Below are 27,468 nucleotides of genomic sequence, written 5' to 3'. Positions count from 1 at the left end.
CCTTCTTCAATTGTAAATGTGGTCGTTGACCGTCGGGCCAGAAGGTGGGAATGTGAATAGTCCATGTTGGGGGTGGGTATCTATGATACCTGCAGGAGATCAGGTCTCCTGTAGGTAGTGCTCTTCAGTTTAGTTTTGAAGCATACATGAAGTGTTTTTGGAGAGATGTGACCTTTTGCAGCTGATCCATGATGTTGTGCTGCATTATCCAGGTCATTTTGCCAAATGTACATAGAGTTTGCAAAACATAGAATCTGTTTCAAAAAATATGCAAAGGTTTTTCTAAAAGAAATTAGTAATGTTTCTCTTTGAAATAAAGCTAAGAGGGTATAACATGACAGTTTAGAAATAAACTAACCAACTCTTAACTGGACTGCACTCAAAAACTGGTCTCCACTTTATACCTTGCACATGTACAGAGCTAAATAACTTCTATTTTACTGTCAGTCCTGCACTTTATATTTTATATTTAGATTTATATTCATATTTTATACTGTTGAAAATGACAACAAAGTCAGTCGAAGTCGAAGTCGAAGTCTAAGGAACAATTGTGCAACTGTGAGATGCGTTGAGGCCATTACCAGGGTACTGATAAGGTAATGGCCCTATTTACAGAACAAAAGCACCTGCTAGAGAAAATCCTTCAGGCCAGTTGGACTATCGAAGCCGATATAGGTATACGTCAAAGTGGACTAACTCTAGCCATTCTAGTGCTAGAGTCTGAAGACAGAGTGGGGAGGCACAGAATCCAAATTTCTTGAGATCCAGCGTGAAGTTGTCACAGTCCCTGATGTTATGGAAAACCATGTCATAAAGGCCAAAGTAAATGCAGCCATTTCCCAGGAAAGTCTTGGCACCGTGTGTGTGTGTAGGTGTGTGCGTGTGTGTTCCCTGCTGATGTGATCATTTCCTCTTTCTGCAGTACCTACTGACTGCAAAATTCATTATTAAATGGCCATTGTATCACCATGCTTGATTCACCAGCAGACTCACTGAACCAAAACCCTAAAGAGAACATCATGGTGTGGAAAATGACAGACCTTAGAACAGTGTGGAAGAGCTGGAAACGCTAAAAAGAAAAACAAAGAAAAATCGCCTCACAAGACCCGTAGACTGATTACTCATAGGCCTCAATGTACTGGCGCAAAAAAGAAGCTCTGATAAAGTAGTGCATGCATCACAAAGTATTTTAAGCATGTCACTAGTTTCACTTCCTTAATGCAATTGCTGGAGAAAAAAAAAGTTTTCAATTACGTTGTAATTATAGGGTGCCGCTGTAGATTTCAATGCTCACAAAAGCAAACGGTGCTGCATGACCACAGCAATGTGCATCTCAGAAATAAAGCTCAGCAGCTCTGTCTGAATCCCGATTCAGCACCGAGAGCCGGACAGCTCCTCGTCCGCTTCATCTGCTGCGGAAAAACAGACATCTTCTCGTCCTGGGGCCAAAATCGATGCACAGTGTTTTATTAACCTTTGCTTCTCCGGGGAAAGTTGGATGCGTAAACATGCTGCCTCTTAACTATCAGAGCGAAGCAAAGTAAATCCCTTCCACAGGTCAAAGATACTTGGAGTGAAGTTGAACAGTGAAACTTGGACTCAGAGCTCGTATGTTATCCTGCATCAGATTAGTTTCAGATTACCCAAACTGTGGGGTGTGGGTGCATTCTGGTGCAGGTGCAGCACTCACCGGTCTCCACAGCTTCTGCTTCATCCCTGTCACGGACGTCGCTATTACTATGAAGTGGGATGCAGACAGCATCACCCCGAACAGCACCGCCAGCAGCGTCCGTACGGGAAGCAGCACGTAAGCCACCAGGGTGACCAGCATGAGCTGCCACACGCCTTGCTCCGGGGTTGCGGCGCTCATCGTTTCCGGCGTGCCGAGCGCCAGCGGGAACGGACAGCAGAGCAGCGCGAAGGTGAAGCTGAACAGCAGGGCCAGCTTGGCGATCTGCTGCAGCTGCGTCACCTGCAGGTACTTGACGTTGGTGACGATGAAGAGCGACAGGAACACCACGCAGTGCACCGGATAGGAGCCCTTGGACAAGGTGAGCCGGGGACTGGACAGCAGCTCCACCAGAGACAGCGACGACGCGGCCACGATGAGCACCGCCAGAGCCTTGAGGGTGGCGGTCTGCTCCAGCTTCAGGTTGTAGTTCTGGAAGAGAGCCTCCAGCTCATGGCTGTTGAACTCGTCCTCGCAGGCGATGGCTCCCAGCGGCGCGCCGGGTGGGCAGCGACCCTTTCTCCGCCGCGTCTTAACTCTTTCGAACGGCATCTCCTCCATGGTCCTGCCATTCATGTAGCTGAGGTGGGAGGGAGGAGAAGGGGGGTTGGCGCACGACCCCTCAACTTTTCGGATGCTCCCCCCCTCTGGAGAATGAAGCTGGCACCCTCTCCCGGGTCATGGATGATGGATGTCGGGCTCGGAGTCAGAGGAGGAGAGGGTGGCTATGGCGCATCGCGCGCGCTCTATCCACAGGTTGATGGTTGTTGGTGTGCAACCCGACCACTGTGCCGCTCTCCCTCTCTCTCTCCCCCTGTTTCTCTCTTTCCCTCTCCCTCTCTATTTCTCTCGGCGCGCACAGACCACCTGCCTTGCCTCAGATGGGGGTCACCTGCGCTCCAAGTTAACTTAAATCAGGTTTAATTACCAAAACACTTCTCCAAAAGAGCAAAGCCAAACATCCTCTTTCACAAAAATTGTTTAAAAGGCACATTTTATTGTCTTCCCCCTTTAAAGCATAATATTTCAGAGCCTCCCTTGTTGCTGTTTGATTTGCTTCAGTGAAGGGTCAGTGGTTGGATGAAGACAGCAGCAGCGCTGGTGATTTCCCCTCTCAGTGTCTGCAGTCATAGCTGATGTAGTCCCCGGCTAAAAATAGACCAGCTGCACCGGTGGATGGTCCAATATAGCAACAATTTGGTCTTTCCCACATCTCTCTAGCCCTCCTTCCCCCCAAACACAGTCAGACATTTCACTGCAGAGTAAAATCCTTCTAGCAAATAAAGAATTAACGGGAATAAACCCAGCGGAGGTTGCGCCCAGAGGGAGGTTTGAATGATAAGAAAAAAAAAACAGCGCATGTATGAATGATGACGTGCATCCCAAAATGTGCTGCTCCGTTATGGTGGAGGGTAGGTTTTGCATATTTGAAATTACGCAACCCTGCTCTTAGCATTTTACTGTAGTGTGCCCTGTCGATATGTGAGAGTTAAATTAATTTACACCGTCATAGATAAATGCGGCAACATCTGAACCATAGTGTGAAGTGAGAATAAAATAACTGATACTAACACATAGCTGAAACATGTTTCGAGATTGATGAGTAACTCTCTTACTCCTTACACAAAGAGTAAGGGAGTAAACTTACTCCTTACACAGGCATTTATTAATCCATATATTTATCTGCGCTCCCACCTCCTAACCAATCAGCCACATTCTCCAGCAAACACAAAGCTTTTTTGATTTGTGCTTATGCTCCTTTTATCACCATATTAGACCTTGGAGCTTATGTCAGGTCAGATTCTCCAGTATTTTGTTCAAGCTCGTTCTCAAACAGTTCACAATTACCTGGACCATTAAAAACATCAATCGTCCTGCATGGATGTGTATTCCCTTTGTCAAGCAGAAACTTCTAAAATATATATATATATATATATATATATATATATATATATATATATATATATATATATATATATATATATATATATATATATATATATGTCCTTTTGTAGCCTTTGCACCATAAAGATGCAGCATAGTCCTCCATCAGCACATACTTTTTTGTGTGTCTTCAATCATCAGATCAGACGAAAAGGCAATCAAAGCTTTTAAAAATCAATTAACCCCCTCATCTCTAGCAGACAGATGTAGTGGTTTTGATGGTCACACTATTGACCTTGTTTACCTTTGCACATGTGGTTTAGATTGCTTAAATGTCTGAAGAAATCAATTAGCCGCCTCATCAATGCTTCAAGTCGGTCGATGCGAGGCACTCTGGGACTATTAAAACTAAATATCTCTTCATGCACATGCTCAATTACTTTCTGGTCAATATCCAATATTTTTTTCCTCACCTTCAATCATTATGAAGTGGACTTTAAAAAATCAATAGATTAGTGACAATTTGACATCTAACTGAATGGAGCTAATTACATTTATCTACCCATTTTGAACTAATTTGAAATGTATGAAAATGTCAAAATTTTACCACAAATGCATAGTATTTCAGTTATGCTGACTCAATTGCTACATAATAAGCCTTTTTTATGTCCAACAGCTTCAAACATAAAAGTTGGAACAAATGTTCATGGTAAAACGTATTACTGCCAAGTAACATGTTTTACACTGAAGGTAAGTACAAGAAGCCAGAGTCTTACTAATGCTAAAAGGTAAATTAAACTGGGAGGAAACTAGACATCAATCAAATAATTAAGACATTCAGTTGAAGAAATGGAAATGAGGCTGCAGAGTTTGTTTTACACCCTAAGAGATCATCATGAAGAATTAACTAATGAAGTTTCCTGCAACAAATTTAACAATGTACTGCCTAGCATTGACTATGTAGATTCTAGAGTTGCTTTTTCACTAGAGCAGGTCCATAATTACAAAAGTAAAAGCACAAGACCTCTTGCTTATATTCATCAGCATTCTGGAGTACCGCCTGGGGAAGTCAGGAAACCATTGGCAACAAAAACCCAAAGTGCTCCATTCTTGCTGACCGATTCTCATCTTCCTTCAGTGCTCCATCTTGGATTTATCTATTGAACTCGATTTTTTTGATTGAACTTCAACCAATCAGCGAACAAAAGAGAGTTGTGAACTCTGATTTTCTGCGCCATTTTGTAACAGTAGTCTGCCTGAAGTTTTAGCAATGATAGCAAAGGAAATGAATGAAGCCATTTAGTCTGTATTGGCCATGCATTCGAAAACTGACTTAACATTGACAGCCGTCTCGTTCAGCTTGGTACTTCTGTCGTCGTGGTGGGGGACGTTTGTTTGCAGCGCAGGTGATTTCTGGTGAGCTTTTGAATTCCTGGTGAGCTTCATAGCATTGAACCTAGTCATACATCCTGTTTTCATAGAAAAATAGTTCAGAAGAAAAAACATCAAACAAACAAATTACAACCAGACATTCTTTTGACAAGCTGCTACTATCGTGGCATGAGACCTTCCATGATCTTTAATGTGTTTGGGTTGTTTTCAGATCACTTTTTTCCACATCCCCTTCAAAGCGTCCTCCCTACCTGTGTAGGTGAATATGCCTCAGATAGGTTTCTCTTTAAGTTTTAGATTGGCTTCATTTCTGTGACTACAAAAGTGACAGATGCAGATTTTTTGGAGCACCCCTCCCTTCAGGATCCCTGACAATCCCCCCATTGCCATGGCAACAGAGGCAGTAAGTTGTGGCTGATACGCTGCTGAGGTGTTTCCCAATCTGACAGCCCAGCTCTCAGTCTTTGTTGGTATCTCTTTACTTTCGCCTCTCTCTCTCTCTCTCTCTCTCACACACACACACCCCTACACACTTTCCTCTCTCGCATGTCAGGTGGGTTTTTTTTTTCTTTTTTTGGAGATGATGAGTGTCTGTATCCCTCTTTGGTGCCACAGTGACATGGGGGCCCTGCCCAGCCTTGCTGCCTCATTGTGCTCACTGACATTTTCTCCAAATTGAGGCTCTGACATGACGCAAGGCGAAGTGAAGATGACGCTTCAGAGGTGACCAGACCACACAGACCCCTAGCACCTTCACTCAAGCAGGCGGGCTCATACAACAAGATTGGACTTGTCTTGTTCACTCACTTACCATGCACAATAAATAACTGTTTTATTGTTTGTTTTTGTTTTGCTTTGTTTTCTTTTGTAAATACACAGCAGTGCAGCAGTACAGTTGGAAGCACTGTTGCCTTGCAGGAAGGAGGTCCTTTATTCAAATTATACAGCAGAAAGAACTTGTCAGGTACCTTGTCAAGACATCTGTTGTGAATTGGTGCTACACCAATAAGCTCAACTGAATTGCTCTGAATATAGGAGCGTTTCTTCTACTTTTCTGTTTTTTTGTGTATTTTAAACAAAATGGATAAAAACAAGCTAAACAGAAGAGAATCTCAAACACAAATCTGATGAAATGTAAAACATGCGATTGACGTTACCGGTTGTCTCAAAACATGCGGCATGAAAACTGCACCTCTGATTAATCAGCAGAGTTATCTCAGTCAGGTGGTTTGCTGCACATAGACCCTGTAACTTGGATTTTGTGTGCAGTGTGAGCCAATTGGCAGGAAGAGAAAGGGGAACTGATCTCTTTAGTGCATTCGTGAATAGACGCTCTCCAACAGAGCTAAGGAAGCTACTGTCGCAGTCATGGTGTTGTTTGCATTCATGAATAAACCTGCTTCCTGTCATTCATGCAAACACAATTAGCTCCATGCTTCACCTGTGAGGAACTGAAACAGATGAACACAGAAACCTCCTCTTATATGCATAAATGCTAATGAAACTGCTGAAAACCTCATTAACTCTATTGTGATCATAATTATTCTGAAACACAAAATGCATTTATCATCTGTATAAGTGGAGACAAGTAGAGTTTAAATAAAACCGAAAAAAGTTTGTTTTAATAAAACATTTTTATGAAAATATATATTTCATAGTTTTTTGGGGGGTTTCTTTAAAGCATCACATCTGTTGAAAGATTGCATGTTTATTCTGATGCATGGGGTGGGGATTAAAAACACAGAAAGAAAATGCATTCAGAAGCATTCTCTTTCTGAAAAATGAAAATGCAGAGTCAAAGTATGTCATGTGCGTGTGTGCGTGTGTGTGTGTGTGGTTGGGGGCTCTTGTGTTGTCGTGTGTGCGTGGGAGTGTTATTGAGAGATATTTTTAATTCTATATGTCATCGCCTCTCATCTCCCTTAGCAAGAGACATCGAAGGGAAGTTTGAAACATTTCCAATACTGCTATCATTTAAATTCAAACACATCTATTTGTGTGCAGGCATACACATTTGTGCACACTTGTACAGTTTCAAGAGCCTTCCATACTGAAGCCGTTGCATCTTTGAAAATTGAAAAAAAGCCTCCTGGATTGTGTGTGGATTTTGTGTTGTTTTTTCCAAGTGCTTGTGAGGGAAGTTCTACATTATGAAGATCTGAATGTGATCATAGGGTGATATAATTAGAGATCAATTCATCTTTTTGTTTACAAAAATCTATTCACCAACGTACACCAAAATCCAAAACAATCTGTTCTTCTCCATGCTAAGTAAAATAGAGACTCTTTAGCTCCAGTGACACCACCAAGTCACATTGACCAAATTATACCAAACCACAAGTTAGAGAATGACAATATTAATTCCCTGTGGTGTAACTGCTGTCGATCTAATGACTTTCTATTATCCTGTTGCTTTTAGGAGTCTGCAAAGTCACTGTGGACTACAAAGCAGGATTAGGTTTTCTCTCAAGTGGCAGGTAAATTGATTTTGCTCTCACTCCTCATCACGTTGCAGCCTGTGAAAAGTACAAATGTCTCAATCACATCCCACAGCACATGTTTAATGACTTTATGTACCCCCACCCTCAAGATGAAGATGTGACAATCCTGACAGAGTATATAATTTGCAAAAACATGTTGATGCTGAAGTAAAAGAGATTACAAATGTTCTTGGCCTTCATAATGGTAAAAATAAATCAGTTGATGTCTCTTTAGACTCTCTTAGTCTTGTAAGGGAATAAGGGGAGCTTATGTCAACTTTTTGAGGTTTATCAAGTTATAATGGTACTGCCTCATCAAAAACATACCTGGAATGTTTATTTGATTTTTTTTCAAGCATGTTTGAGGAATCCTTTGATTGAATCTCCCCTGGCAGACATTCGGAGGCACCAAAACGCTTGCTGTCACAAAGCAACGCCTATTTCCACTGTAGCTCCTCCTTGGAGCTCCAGCCAAGTTTCCGTCTCACAGAGAACACCTCCCTGACAGTCTGCTGAGCTTATCATACAAACTACTTCCCAGTCCAACACTCCAAAGAACAGCTGTAAAGAGCATAATGGAGAAACCTTGTTGTAAAGACATATAGAATGCAAGAGTGGTGAAAAAAGCAAGAGGTTCTTAAGTGATGTTTGATATATACAGCATTTTTATGACAACTTAATGTAACATAGTTACTTGTTTGAGTATGTATTTGTATACTGGCTCACCAAACACATAATGGCTCCTCTTGATTCTGCTTTGGCACATTATCTGAGAAAATATTCAATTACGTAAATTAAAGGCATCTGTCCCATTTGTTTGGCTACTTATCTACAGGATGGTTTGAGAAAACAGCATGTAGCTACAACTTCTCTGCTCATCTCTGTCATATCTTCTGGTCATAAAGAAAAAAAAATATCTGGGATGAACAAAAGGAAAACATAATTCAGTTTAATCTGTGGGGCAGAGGCTTTTAGTAATCCTTTTTCTAATATAATAATATATAAGTTTGGAAAGGAGCCTGTACACTTCATAAAACATACCATATAAATTTCATGAAGGTACTTTCCAGAAAGTATTCTGTGGAAGAGCTGATACTTTGCAGTAAAGCAGATATTCAGCATTGAGTTGGTTGTGTTGTGAAACAGTGTCAGTCCAAAAATAACAAAATTACAAATAGTCACTATTAGCAGGAGCTTCCTGTGCATTGGCCTAAACATTGGCTCTTATACTTCACTGTCTGTAGCTCCACTCATCAAATATTAAAGAGGTGGTGTGAATTATTGAGCCCAATCAATGGCTGCAGATCAGAGCTCACAGTAGAGGAACTAATGTGTGGGCGCACATGGTGCTCCAGATATACTGCAACTGTACAGTATGGGCAAAGCACATAACTCTGATCACAATAAAATAAAGCAGATATTTTTATGCGTACATATGTCAGATTATGTATATATTTATACAAATCAATTTGCACATAAAGTTACATAAAAAAACTAAAGTTTTCTGTAATTTTAGATGGAGTCACAAAAAAATTGGATTAGCGGTTAATATTGAAAAAAATGGGTAAAGTCTTCCTTTTAATTAAAGCAACTTCTTCAGATAAGACATTTTCCAGAAAGCAATCTATAAGTTTAATAACATCATGTTAAAAGTACATTCATTTTAAAGACAGAATACGGAAATAAGTAAACATTAATAAACCCTCATTAATAAGATTTATGTGAATCCTAATCATCCTAATCAATCTTATTCTTAGCAATCCATAATCTCAGTTCAATTGGAAGATTAAAGGGTTTATTTCAAATACCATATGCTGATGGGGTTTTTTCCACCCCACATGTACACAGGCAGACAGAGAATGGCTCACAGGTAGAGCAGCTGTGAACACCACATCTGATTATGTTATTGACACCGGGCAGGAAGCACAAGTGGAAACGTGCCTCAGCTGAGAGCAAAACTACACAGAGGACAAGACTGTTCCATCGCGTTCAATGACATTACCAGTTTACATCATTGCTGCTTTACTACACTCTAAGAATAAAGCTATTCAGAAATGTGGATCATCCCAATTCCTAAATCAGTTTGTTTATGTATTAGAATTGTTAATTCTGCTCGCTGCTTTGCTTTGCCAGCCTTGGTCATGTCTGAGCGCCTCCAAAGCCCCAGGGTCTGTGCTACAACTAATGATTAGCATTTACATAATGAGCTAAATGTTAGCTGCTGCCTCAAAGTGCTGCTCCTCAGCTGAAGGGGGCAAGCTGACCTCCACAGGAGGGAAAATAAAAAAATTAAAAAAATACATGCGCTGGAAGAAGCAAATACATAATGTACAATATAATGTTCAGGTTTAAGCTGGAGGATTTCCTTTGGGGTATTCTATTTTTAGCTTCATCTTTTAAGGGGATATTTAAAATTAATTTAAAAGGACCATGAACAAATCTCAACAAGTTCAAACATGCAAGACCTGATATTGTCCAACAAGGAACAGGTTATCTGTTTCTAATTTTTGGATTTAGAATACAGCATTACAGCCCATAAAAATAGCACACCATTGGATTTTAAAATACACAAATTGGTGGGTTTATTGTCATTTACATATTTGAATATGCCAATGCATCTGCTTCTTAACCTACGAGTGAATGTTTCGGAAAATCACATAATTACATCAGATATTATGAAACTGCTTAAATTGCATAGCATACTCTCATTCTGTAAAAACATTTGAGCATTGAGGTTGTATTCTAGATTATCTACTGAAAGTAACAAGTTACTCTCCCAGAAATTTATGGAACCTTTTGGATATTTAAAGATTTTTTCAGAGAACTTACAAGTCACTTTTAGAGAACTTTAAGTTGACATTGCGCAGCTTTGCGGTATTCTGTCCCTGGAATTTAAAGTTTTCTTTCTGTGGATACCTATAAATAACTTGAATATTATATTTCAGAACTGTACAGAACTAAAAATGGGCAGTTCTAGGAAAATCTTTTATAAAATCTTTGGATTACTATATTTTTCAAACTATCAGTTGCTCTGGAGTATAAGTTACATCGGTCAAAAAAATGCATCATGAAGTGGAAAAAACATAAGTCACACCTGGCTAAATCACATGACTAGTCAAAATATGGAAAAAATTGGACTTATCATCTAGAAGAATGGTACATTGCAGGACTTTCCAGAACTTGAAAGTTATTTTCACTGAAATGTAAAGATTTATCTTCTGAAGCTTTCTGAAATTATTTTTATATAACTTGCAAATTACTTTTCATAACTATCCAGCACTCGAAATATACTTTTTCTCAAACTTCCAGGATACTTTCTGGAACATTATGAAATTTCAAAGAATTTCCTTGATTTTATATAAATTTACAGATTAAGCGCCAGTACTTTCTGAAAGTACAGATACCTAACAGTACCTTCTGGAATTCTCTGGAACTAGCAGACTAACAGAAACATACTGGTTACTCTCCCTGGAACCGATCATCTATTTCCCCATGAATGTACAGGCAACATTCCAGTAATTTATAAGTTACAATCCAAGTCTTCAGTTCTGAGTTTCTGAAATCCTCCAGAATTTACTAATTACCTCCTAATATTTACATATTGCTATTCCAAATTCACAAGCCATGTTGAAATTTACCTTGTTCCCGCAAAGTAACCTACAACTGGACTTCAGAGAAAGTCCAGTGGGAACTTTCAGTGGGAAAGTCCACTTCAGAGAAAGTTCTGTAAATTATGAGAAAGTAACTCACAAGTATGAGAGAAGGTTAGAGTACATTTCCAGATAGCTCTGGAAGAAGTAACCTGTCAGCTTCAGGAATTGAATTTTTGCATGTTAATAAAAAAAAAAAACATATGATGCAAAAGCTCTGTTGTTTCATAAAAATATATGTGACACTGACCAAAATTGACTGGATTTTAAGTTATAATGAAAAAAAATTCTATTTCATATTTTAGTATTTAAGCACTGCTAATCTTTATCATGCAATATAGATCAGTTATATTTTTAACTCTTGAGGAACTCTGGAGAAAGTAAAAAAAAAATAAACAATATTCCTTGGCCTTTTAATGAGGCAGTTCTTTTACCCAGACGAGACTGAACAGGAATCATTTGAAACCTACAGAAACCATAATTGTCTGTGGAGAAAATGAATGGAACATCAGAGAGCATAATCAACTTTTCAGTCACTTGGGGGTGGGGAGAAAAGAAATTTGGATCTTACTAAACCTTTTTTTCCACAATTCATTCATTTTCTACACCCCTTTTCCCATGCAAACGATTACAATCTGTCTTCTGATAGAGACAGTTTGCCTGACTGCCTGGAATACTCATTCGAATCTGCTTGTCACTTCACATCTTTCTTGTCTTTGTCTTTCTTCCACTTTCTTTCACTTTCACTTACCTCTATCCATTCACCTCTTCCTACACATGTAATCACCATATTTGTTATTCTTTACATATCTGGGGATACCTTTTTATATTTTTTTGCTGAAAAACCAGAGGATAAGTAAGACTAAGGGGAGGAGAAGCAGGGGCTGAGGTCTAAACCTAAAGACTGGGGTTCTAAATGTAAATAGTGGAACGCAGAGCAGCTTAAGAAGGCTATAAATAGAGCGATGGAGCATGAGAGGAAGCAAGCGAGCAAGAGAGAGAGATAGAGATGGAGAGCGAAAGCTTTGCTTACGGAATAAAAATTGCTCCCGACAGTCAGGGATTAGTGCTTCCCTGGAGGATTTTCACTCCAAAAACCCAATCTGGGGCGATTGGGAAGAGCACCAGCCTCAGTCATCTTAATTCAGTTAAACCCTGCCGAGCACACAGAAATAGCATATATCTATATATGCTTGCACGCAGACATATTCAGCAGGTATAAACACACGCACCATGGCAGAAGGTACAAGAATATTAATAGAAATAGGAATGAAAAAGACAACGCAAACACACCACTGAGAGCCTGATTACCAGCATATTACTCAGCACCAATCAGTAAAATGCTTGCTGTGAATCTTAAAACATGGCTGAAAAATTTGCAAATCTTCGATCTTCCTGTTGCTGATGCTGTTTTATTTATCAAACAGAAATCAGGGGACAACATTCTTCTGCCAGGGGCGTCAGCTCCAAAATCTATCCATTGTTCTCAACTTCTTATCCTCAAACAGTTTTAACGATACGATACTAACAGGCCCTTCACCTTTTTTGTGTCATGTTACGGTTTTTTATATACTATTCTTCACCAAAAACAAGCAAGAGTACAAAAGTTACACCAAGAAATAGAAAAACATTTTTCACTGTCAGCTAGCTGGGACAGAGATTCTTCTGTAGATCCAAGAGTAACAATGAGTCTTACTCACGATGTGGATTAAATTATGTTCACTAATAAATGAATGTAAAATATTCTACAATCATGAGATTTGAATTTTAAATGTAAAACAGAAACACCAGACAAGGTTTTTTGCAATGATTTGAAGAAAATACTTAATGTCATGAACAATGCTATTGTTTGAGAATCTCACAGTTATTTTTCATTGCTCTGATTTAGGTATACAATTATAGTGGTAGATTTTTCTAATCAAGACCCCAATAATGTCTGGTTTTGTAACTTCAGCTCAGTTATATTTTATTTATAAGTCAGTCTCTTCAATGATTGATCTGAGAATTGGACTGTGTTTGTGGAAGAGTTTTTAGAAATTACATTTGAATGCAATTTCAAAAAATTGACAAAAAATGTACCAAAAAAACTTGCACTGTGAAAGCTAATTATTTGTTAAACTGAAAATCTCATTTGTTACTTGTCAACGGTTTTCTGATTAACTTTTGTGCAACTAGTCCTGAAAGACAGTGGACATATTAGAATTTATTAAACAATGACAGAATAAAGAATTTTAAAAATGTCTATGCTCACACATGCTAACACATGCTGCTCATTATAATTGACGTGGACTGAATCACAAATAAGACTATTCTTGACAGTGCAGAAAATGACTTGTGAATGAATTGCAATGTATAAATTTGGAAAATACATGGACAAGGATGCTGCAAAAGAATTCCCAAGCAATACCCAATATAAGGGGGTCTAGTGCAAAAAAATTTTAAATGAAATTGACCTTTTTGGCTTTGTAAATTCAGCAAACGCAAAGCAAATCAGGAGTTGGTCAATTATGCTGTAAATGCAGTAAAGAGTCATGAAATGAAATCAAAATGCCTTTGTTTTGTTTTATTTTTTCCCTCCTGTTCAGTCAATTAGAAATCACAGAAAAAGTGACTGCTCTGAAAGTTTTCTTCTGTTGTACAAGAGGTGCTGGCCTCCTGTGAAAACAGTGACAGTAGTGCTTGCAACAATTAAGTGCTTCCCTGGATTCACGTGTGTTTTGAAAATATTTTTTTTGAACACAGTTAATTAGGGTGCATAGCAAGTTTTAAGCCAAAACTACTCCATTAATGCAGACTAGGTAATCACAGTTGATCTTTCCTGACAGGAATAACACAGCCTGAAGTGACCTGTCAACAGCGGTCACTGACTCCTTGGAAATGAAGAAATCATGTGAACTAGAGACATAAGGAAAGAAATGTCGAGTTAAGAGAAAAAGCACATGGATTCTTAAAGACACATGCACAGTTCTTTCATTTAACCCGAATGTAACTCCATGTGTTGATGTAATGTCTGACTGAAGACCCTGAAGCATTTCTGGCAATTATTGTTGACTTCAGTCTGAACTTCTGCAGTCACAACACACAGTGTTTTGGAGTCTTATTCAGGTGGCATCTTACAGATTGTGTTGTTAAGAAGTAACACTGTCCTAAATTTGCCTGAATTTGTCTTTATTTTATTTGTACCTGAATGTCTGTTTTTTTTAACTCAGACTTAAATCAAATAAAGTTTTTATTGCAAGATTCCCACTGAAATTGTAGGAAGAGTATGTGACCCCTTAGGTAAAGGGAAGAAAAATTTAAGTGTGGATTAATTTGGTGATTCAACTTCAAATACCTTACCTGCAGAAGTGAAAGTGGACTGAGTTTCAAGAAACTCAGTGATTGACTTCAGTTCGTTCATTATGATTCTGAAAAACTATAGATCAATAATTTTAGGCAAATACACATTTTTATTAACCAACTATTTTAGAAAATAATCCAGCAATAAATAACATCATTTCCTTATTACCTTCTACATAAAATTGTTTAAAAAGATAACCGAGTCTGGAACTGTAGTCTGCTTAAAGCATGGAAAGAAATACTGTTTTTGTTCAATAGCTGACATGATACGGCTATTATATTCAGACATACTCATATGTCAAGTCTGAGGCGTATGTGTTTACATAAATTTATATTTTTGAGTTGCAGTAAATCTTTTTTCCAACTTTCTGAATAGATAATAATAATCAGTGAGATAAAATTGCATTTCTGATAACAAAGTGAAAAGCATTAATTTATGATAGAGTACATTGATATTCTTGATTTCTGCCTGAAAAGCCTCTCTGATCTGTCACAGCATCACAAATCATTGTGATGAACCACTAACTCATCCACTGTGTCATGCCAGACACAATGGTCTCATTTTACCAAAGCACACCAGTTTAAATTCAAATGGAACTGAGCTAACTCTGCATGCTTATTTATTTGTTTGTTTGTTTGATAGTAGGACAGCAAATACTTACTGTAATTTCCGGACTGTTGTGATACTTTGAACACGGCGTTTTGCCAACGGGTTTCGAATGGCTGTGCTGCTGCATGATAAAGAGGACAGCACAAGTTGAAGAGTCAGACTAAAGCGTTATTGAGAGCGACAAACGAAAGAGAGAGGGGGGAGGCAATGCGTGAGGCCAGGGACGCCTGGGGGATACTATCGGAGGGCACGCACAAAAGTCATCATCGCACCTGACCTACAAGAACACAACGAATTCCCCAGTGCGCATCCTGCGCGTGGCGCACAAAATTAGCACAAGACACACCTGATCCACAAAAATGCAGAAAACATGCGCAAGATGCACATGGCACACAGAAACAGCAACGTTGCACGACACACCTGACACAAGGCCCTACGCGCGTACCTCGCGCGGACGTGCGTGTATGCAAAGCACGCGTGCGCACACACACGTCTTCGTAGCCTATTTGTTACAGATTACACTGAATAATAAAACAAAGGAAAACAAAGCCTACTTATTTAAAGTGAACTCTCCTCCTGCCAGTTCACAGGCTCAAGTCCTGTTTCTGTGATATCTAGAGAAGGAGTAGGTGAAGTGACAACAAGTGTCATACAATCATGATTGACAGTTTTAACAAAAATGTAAGAAAACATGTTTATATGAGGTTAACTCTGGAATAAAATATGCGGTTGTGATTGTTGTGATTTAAACTAACAGAAGAGTAGGGGGATGTGATCAAGTTTACCATGATTAAATCCAACACTTAAGGTGCATAGAATTATTCCCCTTTATGACTTAATTCCTTTTTAACAAGATCTTTCTAGAAATATCCTTGAAACAACTCCTCCTTTGTGAACACTTGTAAATCCTGCACAGTAAAACCATAGAAGGTCTTGCTTTAGTTTTATTTTCTCCACAGAATGAATAAAGTATACATTTTTCTGGGTGTGAATGAAAAATCGATGGCGCTGAGACCAGCAGGTATATTTGCTGAACATGGGGCGGGCACGTTTGGACACCAGTCTCAAAGTAAATTCACTTTCACAGTTTGCCAAATGACTAAATAAAACATGATGCTCCAGTTTGCAGGGAAAATATTCTCTAATTGGAATTTCTGTTGGCTTGCAGAGAATTTACACGGAGACAAATTATTCATACGCACACTCATGGACACTGTGCATTTAATCTAGTTAGTCTATTTGGTTAACCTGAGGTGTTTGCATTAGCTTCGTCCTTTGGGATGTTAGAAAATCAGGATCTGCACTGATCAAAATAGCACAAAAAAATCCTTGTATAGTTATTTGCTTTAATAATTGCGTTTTATATCTCTGCAACCTCATTCTTGGTCTATAATTAGTATGCATCCTATTTTTTCTTGTTTTAATTACCATTTCATCGACAGGAATACAGGAAGTCAAACATATGTTTACAGGTGCTAATCCTAAACAAATAGTTATTTATTATTTGCAAATGTTTGTGCAAAATGAAGTATACAAACCTCAGGGAAAACAGATACACTGTTTCCTTCTTTTAAGCCCCACAGCCACCCAGAAATACATAAGACTGTGTTCATTAGAGGTAACATGTGGGCACACAGCTCATAAAACTGAATTCGAAGAGGGGCTACAGTAGGAAGAAATATAAACATACTGGAGCTGTGGTTGGTGACACAGTGACACTGACGTAGATATTTACCGCAACCTTGATCCGGCCTTGGCCTGGGAGGACAGGATGCTTTAATTCTTCTTTTCACTGCCACACTTGGTCAGCTCTGAGCGACTTTAACTTCTATCTCTGACTGCTTGAAGAACATAAATACAATATTGTGTGATACCGATAATTTGGTTAAAAAAATCTAGAGTTTTTTTGTTAAAATTTAAAGCGGTCTTAGACATTGTTTTTCCAGGCTTTCTTAAAGTCTTTTATAGTTTCTGACATGGTGCATTATTCTGGTTACATTTCACCATTTTTTTGTGCTTCATATAAAACACTAGCACAGTGGTGCCCAAAGTTGGTTCTCAAGGGCCGGCATCCTGCATGTTTTAGTTCTCTTCCTGGTTTAACCCACCTGGATGAAATGATGGCTCATTAGAAGGCCTAAGAAGAACATTGACATGCTGAGAAGGGTGTTACTACCTCCAGGGAGAGAATTAAAACATGCAGGATGCCGGTCCTCGAGGACAGACTTTGGGCACCACTGCGCTAATACAATCCTCCTGAATTGTATTAAAGTGTATTAGTATGACCATAGTGAAACAGGGATTTGGTAGCATCAAGCTTTAGGAATATATTAAATAAACACCTACTATATAACTGAGCAAAGTGCCAATTAAAAACTGTCTTGCTGACAGTTTTGGGAAGCTGAATTCCCAAACAAAACTTAAAAAGCGCAGTATGATACATGGTTGCAACTCATTTTAAAGATAACCCTTTTCAGATACTGTTGATCTGCTGTAGACAGTTTTTGTTTAGGCTTGGCTCTGCCTTTGTCCTCCCCTTAGGCTCCGAGTACACAATGTACGCCGACCATCAGTTGGAAGGACAATAGTTGCAAAAGCAGCAAAAGTCTAAAATGATTTTTGAAAACTCTTTAGAAAGCCTTCTGACTACTTGAAAACAATGTAAAAAAAAAAAAGTAGGAGCAAATATTTTGGTATTTATTATATGTCAAGCTTTTACTGCCATGAAGAGTTAAACTGGCCCTTAATAGCATAAAAACAAAATTACAACCTAAACACACACACACGCACACGCCCATGCACAGAGTTAAAAACAGACTCCAAAGATCAGCCCAACACTTGACATTACAGTTATTAATGCCTCACAGTTTGTTCCATCAACTTTTTTGCTAAATCAATTTGAGTGTCCACAAAATATTTTTTAATTTTCATGGAAACAAAGCCTCAAGACAAAACTTCTAAATACTCCTTAATCCAGATTTTAAAATGTGCTTACTTTACAACACCCACATAGAAGCACTTTTGTCTGTTTCCTATGTCATAAATCAAATTTATCTTGCAGAACTGTTCTTCCAAGTCTAGTTTGTACAAATACACATCTAAGCTTAGCTTTAAATGTAGTGACAGTACAATTAAACTGGAATTAGAAGTAGCACAACAGAACAGACAAGTACACCCTATGGCTCTTTCAGTTCAGCCACATTTACTTACACTATGTTGCAAAATTGGGTCAACTTTGCATTATGATGTGACAGTCTCCCAACCCAGTGGTTCTACCATCAGTGGCACAAGTCAAATGATAGGAAAATGCATGTGTGTGAAGTTAGAGTTTAAAAATTGCTCTACAAAATTCACAAACACTTTGTTACTACATTTACTGCTGCAAACAAAGGCATCTCTTCAAAAATAGTCCACATTAATTTGAAAAGGCTCTATGCACACCTGCTTTCTTAATTTGAGACACCAAGCAATATTTTCTAACACTAATGTGGTTTGTTCCCCTCAAGCTGAAGTCAAACAAAGCATTTCAGCTTTAACCAACTGAAGGAGAGACTGGTGTTCTTTACATAATAGATGGCATTAAGAAGATTGAACGATGTTTGGAATTACTGAAGCAATATCTCAAGACAACCACCAGGAAGTTCAACCTTGGGTCACATAGGTCCTCTGTGTGAACTATGGCCCTAAAAATACAATCAAATTAGTTACAGGGTGGACAAAAAAAACAATGTTTTGTAGGTAATGCTAAGAAGGTTTGTGCAATAAGGCAGCTTACCAGCTCTATCAGCAGGAATGAGCCATGATTCCAGTAAACTATTATGAGATTTGTGGAAGAATACCAAAACATTTAATCCATTTCATAGTTTAAAAGGGAATTATATCAGATAATCTAAAAAAAAAAAAAATGTAAGCTTCTGAATTTGAAGAAAGTTGAAAAATAAAATTTTAAAGAAATTGACCTGAATTGACCTAAAAAGGGAGGTTAGTCTGATTTAATGTCAGACATGAAAACAAGACTCTGTGTCTTTTTAATCCAAGGTACAGTATTTGTTCATTCTGTGTAGAAGGAGGGCTTTTAAAATGTTGTGCAATGATTGATGGAAATTTACTGACAAAGGCAATGTGTTAATAGAAGTAAGACTTTGTTTGTGTATGACCAATGTTTTTGTCTGCCCTTGCTTTCTTTACTTTTGCACCTTTTTTCTTTTCGTCTGCGAAAGGCTGTGCTGGGCAGTACATCTCAGATTGGTGTGAAATCGCCGCCTAACAGGCGGGAAATTGGCTCTGTTATTTTTGGAGCGGAGTCATGGGAGACCATCGGACCATCATCCTCTATCTAATGAGCAGGTGATGGAGGCGTAACTTGGGAGGGAGGGAAGGATGATTGGTGTCTAAAACACAGCATTCTGGCAGATGTACAGATGAGACGCAACACAGCACTGAGAAAGGTGGGCAAGTAAAAGCAGAAAAAAAGAAAATAGTGCGAGTTCTATACACTACCTTGAATACCACAGTAATGATGAGACAGATTTGGATAACGTCTGTCAGAGCTGGACTCAGCCTGAGTTTAGCTTGTGCTCATATTCATATTGTGAAACTGGAAGTGAACTCTGTGGCATGGTTTGTGCCCATGCACAGGAGTGTCACAAATAATCAGATTTTTACTTAGAAACCAAGAATCTGTCTGATACACTCCCCTCAGCACAAATATAACTCTCGACAATAAAATAGAATCATTTCTTGTGGAAGATGTTTAGTCAGTTTGCTTAGTCACAGAATACATTCTAATGAAATAAAACGCCACAATTAGTACTTTTGCATCAATTTCACTAATGGAAAACAGCATAGTTTATAAATGAGGTTTCAACATTCTCGTTTTGCCGATGACAGATCATCTCTGTGGGATGGATCATTTCGTTACATTTTTCCACTATAAATTTTCAGCTGGATTCAGATCCAGAATGTTTGCTAGCTATGTCACAGAGTTCATCTGCTTGTCTCAATCATAAGCAAAAACATCTTGAAACAGCAATTAATATGAATCACAACACAGGAACAAAGATTGTATGCCCTGTACCCTCCTATAAGCTGCATGTTTGTTTTAATATGCACATTATTTTATATATATATGTGGTATACGCTGCACAATAGTGCACCCTGACTTGGCCACTGTATAGCTCATGCTCAGATTAAAGAAGTTAAAGTAGTGGGAGAGGGTCAAGATTAAGTCTTAGCTTGTACTGAAGCATTAAACCTACAAATACTTCTTTTTCAGCTGTTGGTTTACACACACACATACACAACCACATTGAGTTCAGCAGTTTTTATTAAATATTCTTTCTTAGGTACCTCAAAATAAAAAAAAATAAAAAAAGCAGAAAACACATCGTAATTCAAATTTAAACACTCATAGCTCAGTCTCTTGTCATCCCAGTTAGCAGTCCCACAACCTCTGGAAGTTATCAGCAGCTAAACACTGACACCTGCTGTCACAACAATAGAAGTAACTTCTCTTTTTAATTGCCATTCTTTAAAAAATATCAATTTCACAAGTCAGGCCTGACAACACAGATGCTGAAATCACCGTATTAAAACCATGCTCAATAGTGAAGATCACTGTTCAGTGTGCATACTGTTAATAAGTCTCCCTTTTGTCCTCTTCTCCAGATGCTTCACATTACCGGCACAAGTCTCACTATTTGGCAAATCACAGTTCTGCTTTCAGTTCGCCTCGTTCTCATGGCGTGCCAGCGCAGGGGGTAAGGTGCTCCCACAAGAGCCGTGAAAGTGGAACCTGTAACCAGAAGGAAAAATTACGGACGGACAGGTGTCACTGTGACTGATATACATGAATAAACAAAAAGCATGAGATTTGTGTCAAGGTCAAAATAAAAACTTGCTTGAAGCGCTCAGTAGCTGGAGTGTTCTCCAAGTTGAATTCAGCGACAGGGACACCTCTGGCTGCCACCTGAGGAGCAAACATGGCTGCTGGATACACGACTGACGAGGTGCCAACCTGGGGGAACAATTTACTGAATCGACATATAAAAAAAGACTTTGTGGACAATTTTACATTTTTAAATAGATTCATAATGATATTTTGTATTTACTCCATAAAATTGTCTAAAAAGCACTGATAACTCTGGGAACTGAATCTGAAAAGGTATTTTAACAGTAGAGGTGAAGAACCCAATTAATTCAGAACAAAATCCAATTTCTCGGACATATAGTATGAAAACTGCACACACACATTTTTCACAGTAATGTAATGATGTGTTATTTTCTAGTCAATTTTATTTGTGTCTCAGTTTCACAATGTATAAATCTTTTTTTTTTAACTTAAGTAAAATTTCACAACTAGGATATTCTTGGATTTGCAGGAGTTAAATACCTAACTTTCTAATCCTCTCCACAGGTGATGATTTTTAGATGACATAAAAATGCTGAAATTATGCCAAATCTAACAGCAATTTACCATACAATAACATTCAATAAGCGCATACATTTACTAAAATAACATCATGGACAATGGAAGTATTGATTTTTTCTGGTGATTCAATAATTTGTTGTTTTTGTTGGCATCTTAGTTTCTTTCAGTCTGATTTTTCAATCTCGGATTCAGCAAAAGTGTAAGTGAACATTAAGTAATTTTGAAGCTCTAAAAATGGACGCTGTTACACCAGTCCCTTTACGGTTTCCTTAATAACACAAAAAATGATGTTAAGCTAAAACTGAGGCTGAATAAGATTTTTTTTCTCACTTTAGAAGAGAAGGCTCTAAAATGATGTAAAAATATTTGTCAGAAATTATTTACACAACAAAATATCCCAAACACTTACTATAAGACATAGGTCACAGTTGTCTAAGACTTTCTCTGCATCGGAGAGAATGTCTGCATCCAGGGTCTCGCCAAACCAAACCACAGCCGGTCTCAGAAGGCCGTTACAGCCCCTGTGCTCACATCTAAAACAAACACACACAATTTATATCAAAACTCAGTTGGAAAACAATAACTGAGGTACAAGTGTCTGAGTGTGTTGTACCGAGGAAGTTCCTCAACAGGAATCTGGGCATCATTCGCATCAGGGTCAGGGGCTCTGAGGAGACAGGTACGTGCTACTCAGAGTGAGGCTACTTTATGAAGTACATGGCATTCCTAAAATCCACATTTATACATACAAAAAAACGTTCTCAACTTTCACCTAAACTTTGAAATGTACATAATTTAACCATCTTAGACAATATCGTAACCAGCTTTCTTCTCCTTTTTAAACTTTTGCCTTCATCACATCTCTAATAGACTAAAGAACTTAGCTCCAGAAGTCTTGTGCTCGACTCAGATCGAGCTTTCTAAAACTCATGCTGCCGTTTTCTGTTTAACAAAAATAAACTTTCTTCTTCAGCTCTTGTGAACAAGCCAGACTTGTTCATTCTTTCATTCAGTCACAGGTTTTAACATTCAACATGCCAATTTAGGCCTGTAGAACCTGCGATGGAGCTCAGACTCCACAGCTACAAAAATGACCTAAAATAAGTCAACTCTGGTACAGTACTGGTATGAACTGTAGCATCAGAGTTTAATTCTGCAGGTGAGCTGAAATCTTAACAATAGGAAATTGGTTTTCAATCACAGACATCCATTTTAAATGTCAGATAAGAGACAAAGTGGCTTTCAGAGTGAGATTTGTTTTGAGTCAAATTTCTCCTTTTCACTGTGTCATCGGGTGTTATTTAGCTGGCCGACATTTGACCGACTGAGACCGCCTCGTTTTCTCTGGCATTTCAAGCTCAAATGACTGCGATCGATATCTTTTAAAACACATTTTCACACCGCTTGGGAAAATAGTCGAGATTACCAAACCAGACCAGAATGAGCACTTACCCTCTGCCCTCTAGAGCGGAACAAATGGGGCTCTTGTAATTGGCCTCCTCGTGACCACACATCATGCAGCGTGTTTTAAACAAGCTGCCTGCATTTACACAAAGAGAATAAAAGACTAATTAATACCGGGAAAACAACAGTAAAGCTTCAGGTCACCAATTCAAAGATTTGCAGAATTCAGTTTGAATTAGTCTAGTGTTAGGGAGAGTATACATGTGCCTAATATAACAAACACAATGGTTAAAAAAACAACAAAAAAGACCTCACACCATGGATTTCCAGCAGGTTTTTTGTTCCTGCACGGCGATGCAGTTCGTCGATGTTCTGCGTGATGATGGTAACTTTTCGGCCCTGTTTGCCAAGACGTTCCTCACACTCTGCTATGGCCTGGTGGGCAGGGTTGGGGTTCTTGGTAAGCATAACCTCCCGACGGTAGTGGTAGAACTCCCAAACACGAGAGGGATTGTGGGCGAAGGCTGTCGGAGTGGCCAATTCCTGAAATTTGGCCAAAAAAACAACAGTGCAGTTTTTTAAAATGGCCTTAGATTAAGACCAAACACAATCAAACTTCTGAGTTAAACAATTACAGTTCCCCTCAAAATGGATCTAATAAGTTAATATATTTCTGAACCACTGGAATTGTATTGATTTCATGAAACATAATACATACACAGTTATTTTTTATTATTATTATTCTAAGCACACCGACATGGTCAAATGAGAACCAGAACTACAAATAAAAACGTTGAAAGACCTTCAAAAAGCCTGGAAAGCTATTGATCGAAAAAAGCTGATGACAAATCAAAAACCATAAAATTGATGATCGACCGACATTGCTAACCCTACATAATCCAGAATAAAAAGTTAATTGAACTTGATTTAGGTCTATGGAAGTAGAAGTTGTCTGTCCTAGACCAATACCAGTAGATGCACACCTGTGCTTGCCATTTTCTCCAGTACCCTCCTGCTCCTCTGAATGTTGGAACTCCACTCTCAGCACTCACTCCTGCTCCTGTGATAATGGCAATGTTGTTGGATTTGGAGAAAATCTCCCTGAACGCTGCCAGGTCTGAACATAAACAGACAAAGACACACTATGTAGAAACGAGAGATAGATACTTAAAATAAAAATAATAAAATATATTCCACTGGGCTTACCTGAACTGGGCCTTGCCATGGCCTGGATTCCCCACGTCTTTCTCAGCTGGGCATACAGGTGAGTGTTTATGACTCCACAGGTGAAACGGTGTACAATCATCAGGTTTTAGAACTAGTTGGAAAGAAACACAATACGATATTCACTGCCTAAATATAACAATCCTGTTCTCATTCCACAGTCTGGGTCTTTTTGGTGGAATATGCATGTCCTCCACATGCTCAAATGAGTTTTCTCCACATACTCTATTTTCTTCCCCCTGCCAAACACATGCATAAGAGTTAAGGGTAGCAGTCCCAACTTTTTCCCCGGGGTTTAAGAAGGGCTAAGAGAAATGACTTTGTAGCACATAAAAACTAAAATTTAAAGGGACACAATTAGCAAAAAAGGGGCAGGTATGGCGCTTGCCAATGCTGACAAATTAAAATATTTTATCAGTTAACATATTTTGAGCAGCCTAAAGTCAGTGCAACAGTAGCTATATGAAAATTTGAAATTTAATATCACTATTATATATGTATGTTTGGAGATTAACCTGTTTTTTTTTTTGAATAACTGTATTATACATATTTTAAGCATATTACCCAAATTCAAAAAATCTAATTACACTCCAAATAGAGTAGATTTCTTTGCTAATCCACCATATTTATATGGCACTTATAATAGCACTGCATATATTTTTTTTCCTTTTTAATCAAAAAATATATGTTTAAAATGCATGCTGGAATCTGATGTAGGGTTGATTACATTTTATATAAGCTTATATTAAGAAATGCATTATGCAATAAGCATCAGTAGACAACGTGTCACAGAGGGATAGAGAAATTCCAGAAGTAGAAAGCAGCTTTTCTACTTCTGGAATGTGCTTGTTCTACAGGAAAATTGTTGGTCAATCGTCTTTTGTTCCTCTTTTGGATAAGTACAATCTATGTGCCGTCATCACTAAAAGGTCTGTCAACTGTTTATTAGCAAAATGTAATGATGATGCGTTCGAAAGAAACTTTGTAATCAGAATCTTGAAACGAGAAAGAAAAAAAATCTAGGTAAACATCTCCAGAAGTACAGAATAACAATTTGAAAAGTCTTAACCCGAATGATAGCCTCTTATGTCACTTGCAGACCCCATGTATTACGGTAAAGTCATGTAAAATATTTCTGTTTGATTTTCATGGTTACAATGCTTTCTTATGTCCGTCTTAGATATGTTTGTTAAAATAAACACATAACTTCCAATGAAGAGTTGTTATTCATCATCTCGGAAAAGCATTTTTTCCCCCTCACACAACAGCAATATATCCAAAATTGTCGCAAATCCCAATCTAACACTTCTCTTTTCTAACTACATTAAATGCAACACAGACCTGTGCTAGCTAAGCTAACAACCTTGGAGTTGCACGAGAACAAACACTCGTAACCAAGGAAACCACTAGCAGTCAAACTTCTAGCGTAGGAAAGTGGGCTGAATCTATGAAATATGTCTTTTTATCTGAAGTGGAGTTTACAGTTACTGACCTACCTCTCAGACCAAAACCAGGACAGCCAGTCGTTTCAAACAGGAAGTCGTTGCGTTTTTTCTCTTACATTAGATCAACGAGGACATGACTGACCAGCAGAGGGTGCTGTTGCTCAACTTATTCACTGAGCAATTTGAGTCTGTATAGTTATCTTGTAGGGAAGTAAAACCATAGACATTAATACGAGTAAAATCATAAAACCACATAATTTTATTAACTTTTCGGTAGTGATCATAACGGACTGCACTTTGTAGTTTATTTTTGCCAACATAAGAATATGTTTAAAAGCAATGACTGACCAACAAAGAAACTCGGTGAAAATTATGAGCAGATTTGTGTTAGGAAATCTCTTTTTGACTGAAAGATGATCTTTTGAAGCAAATATCCACTGGTGGATAAGCGTAGCTCTGGATCACGTGGTGTTGGTAGTGATTGTAGATCACCTCTTGCTCACCTAGTGACTTTAGTGAGTGGGTCATAGGGGAAGTCTACCTTTTGCTGATCGCTTTAATCTTGAATGATTTTCATATGCTGCCTTTTGGACACAGATGTCTGTTATTCACTGCCTTGGATTTTGACAATATTGATTAAAATAACACTGATTAAAATAATATCCCTGGCTCTGATGCAGCTATAGATGATGGCAGAAGAGATGACAGTCTCAAAACAAACTTATAGAAAGTCTGTAGCGTCTTACAAACCTTGGAAGGTCTTTGCTTCCTCAAGGAGCAAAGACCTTGTAGACATCTTCACTGTTGACTCTCCAGTCCAGTATGTTGTGTAGACAAACACTGAGTTATATTCCCCAACCAGTTCTTCTTCTCCAAAGATGGAAAAAAGGATTTGATCTAACCTTGATTTTTCTGAAATCTAAAATGAACTCCTTTGTTTGTTCACATTCAGGATGAGATGATTTTTTCCTCACCATGCCAATCATCTCATTTTGAATGTGAACAAAACAAAGGAGTTGATTGTCGATTTTCCCTGTATTGTACATAAACACAAGTTACTTAGCCGTGTCACATATTAACCAAGATATAGAAAAAGATCTAACCTGCATCTGGATGAAATAAAAATGGTTAAGATTCTAGAAACTACATGAGAAACATAAATACTCAAACACAGTGGTAGTTTCATCATGAATTGCATATTCCAAGCCAAAATATTGAACAATCTTCAAGCAGTGCTCTTTCTATTTGATTGTAATTCATCATAAGACTCTTATATTACATTTGTTTATTACTAAATATTACGTCTTTGGTTTAACTCTTTAAATCAAACCATCTCTTGTAATAATTAAATTCCTGTACCAGTGTTCTATAAATGTTGCATCATTTGCAAATAAAGTTAATTATAGACTATTTGATACCTTACATGTGTAATTTATGTACATACATTCTTAAAAAAGCTCCATTGTTGTCATGGAGCTGGATGTGTTTGGTTTAAACATCTGTTGATAAAATCTGAATTATTTCTTCTAGCAATTTAATGGCCCATGCAATTTAAATCGTCAATCTTCCTGAAATGGTCCAGATTCAGCTGAACAGAGCTTAATGTCTAGACATATCAGGAAGCACAACCGTTTAGATATTATTCTTATTATTATTATTATTATTATTATTAGTAGTAGTAGTAGTAGTAGTAGTAGTAGTAGTAGTAGTAGTAGTAGTAGTACGAAGAGGAACAAGAAGAGGATCTAAAACATCTAATACATAAATTCAGAATGATAAGATCACTTAGGCTGTTTTAATCTACCACTTAACAATTACTCTAACTGTAATAATTTTGTCAGTAAATTATAGTGTTAAGTTATACGATTTCGAAAAATTAAA

At 38.1% G+C, this 27,468-nt stretch overlaps 2 protein-coding genes across 3 annotated transcripts in view; both read right to left on the bottom strand.

Annotated features, from left to right (window-relative positions):
- The window catches only part of LOC102232616 (adenylate cyclase type 1-like), a 44,725-nt gene extending 42,420 nt beyond the window's left edge, over nt 1–2,305 (bottom strand). The window contains exon 1 of the mRNA XM_005802325.2: nt 1,691–2,305. Within this exon, the coding sequence (XP_005802382.1) occupies nt 1,691–2,305 (615 nt within the window). The remainder of the gene's footprint in view (nt 1–1,690) is intronic.
- An 18,069-nt stretch (nt 2,306–20,374) lies between these two features.
- On the bottom strand, nt 20,375–25,725 carry sirt5 (sirtuin 5). 2 transcript variants are annotated; one of them, XM_014469979.2, is made up of 9 exons: nt 25,639–25,725; nt 24,125–24,236; nt 23,902–24,035; nt 23,236–23,461; nt 22,967–23,054; nt 22,128–22,181; nt 21,924–22,047; nt 20,985–21,100; nt 20,375–20,878 (listed from the first exon to the last, which is right to left on the bottom strand). In XM_014469979.2, the coding sequence occupies exons 2-9, from the start codon at nt 24,222–24,224 to the stop codon at nt 20,806–20,808; spliced, it is 915 nt and encodes a 304-aa protein (XP_014325465.1). In that variant the 5' UTR covers nt 24,225–24,236; nt 25,639–25,725; the 3' UTR covers nt 20,375–20,805. The 2 variants fall into 2 exon arrangements, with proteins under 2 accessions (XP_014325465.1, XP_023195608.1); XM_023339840.1 differs by having other exon boundaries at nt 25,635–25,721.
- Between the last annotated feature and the right edge of the window lie 1,743 nt (nt 25,726–27,468).

Source organism: Xiphophorus maculatus, chromosome 9, assembly GCF_002775205.1.
Source record: "Xiphophorus maculatus strain JP 163 A chromosome 9, X_maculatus-5.0-male, whole genome shotgun sequence".
In the NCBI taxonomy this organism is placed as follows: domain Eukaryota; kingdom Metazoa; phylum Chordata; class Actinopteri; order Cyprinodontiformes; family Poeciliidae; genus Xiphophorus; species Xiphophorus maculatus.
The sequence above is the reverse complement of the archived record's forward strand: the minus strand, read 5'-3'. Positions and strand labels throughout refer to the sequence as shown.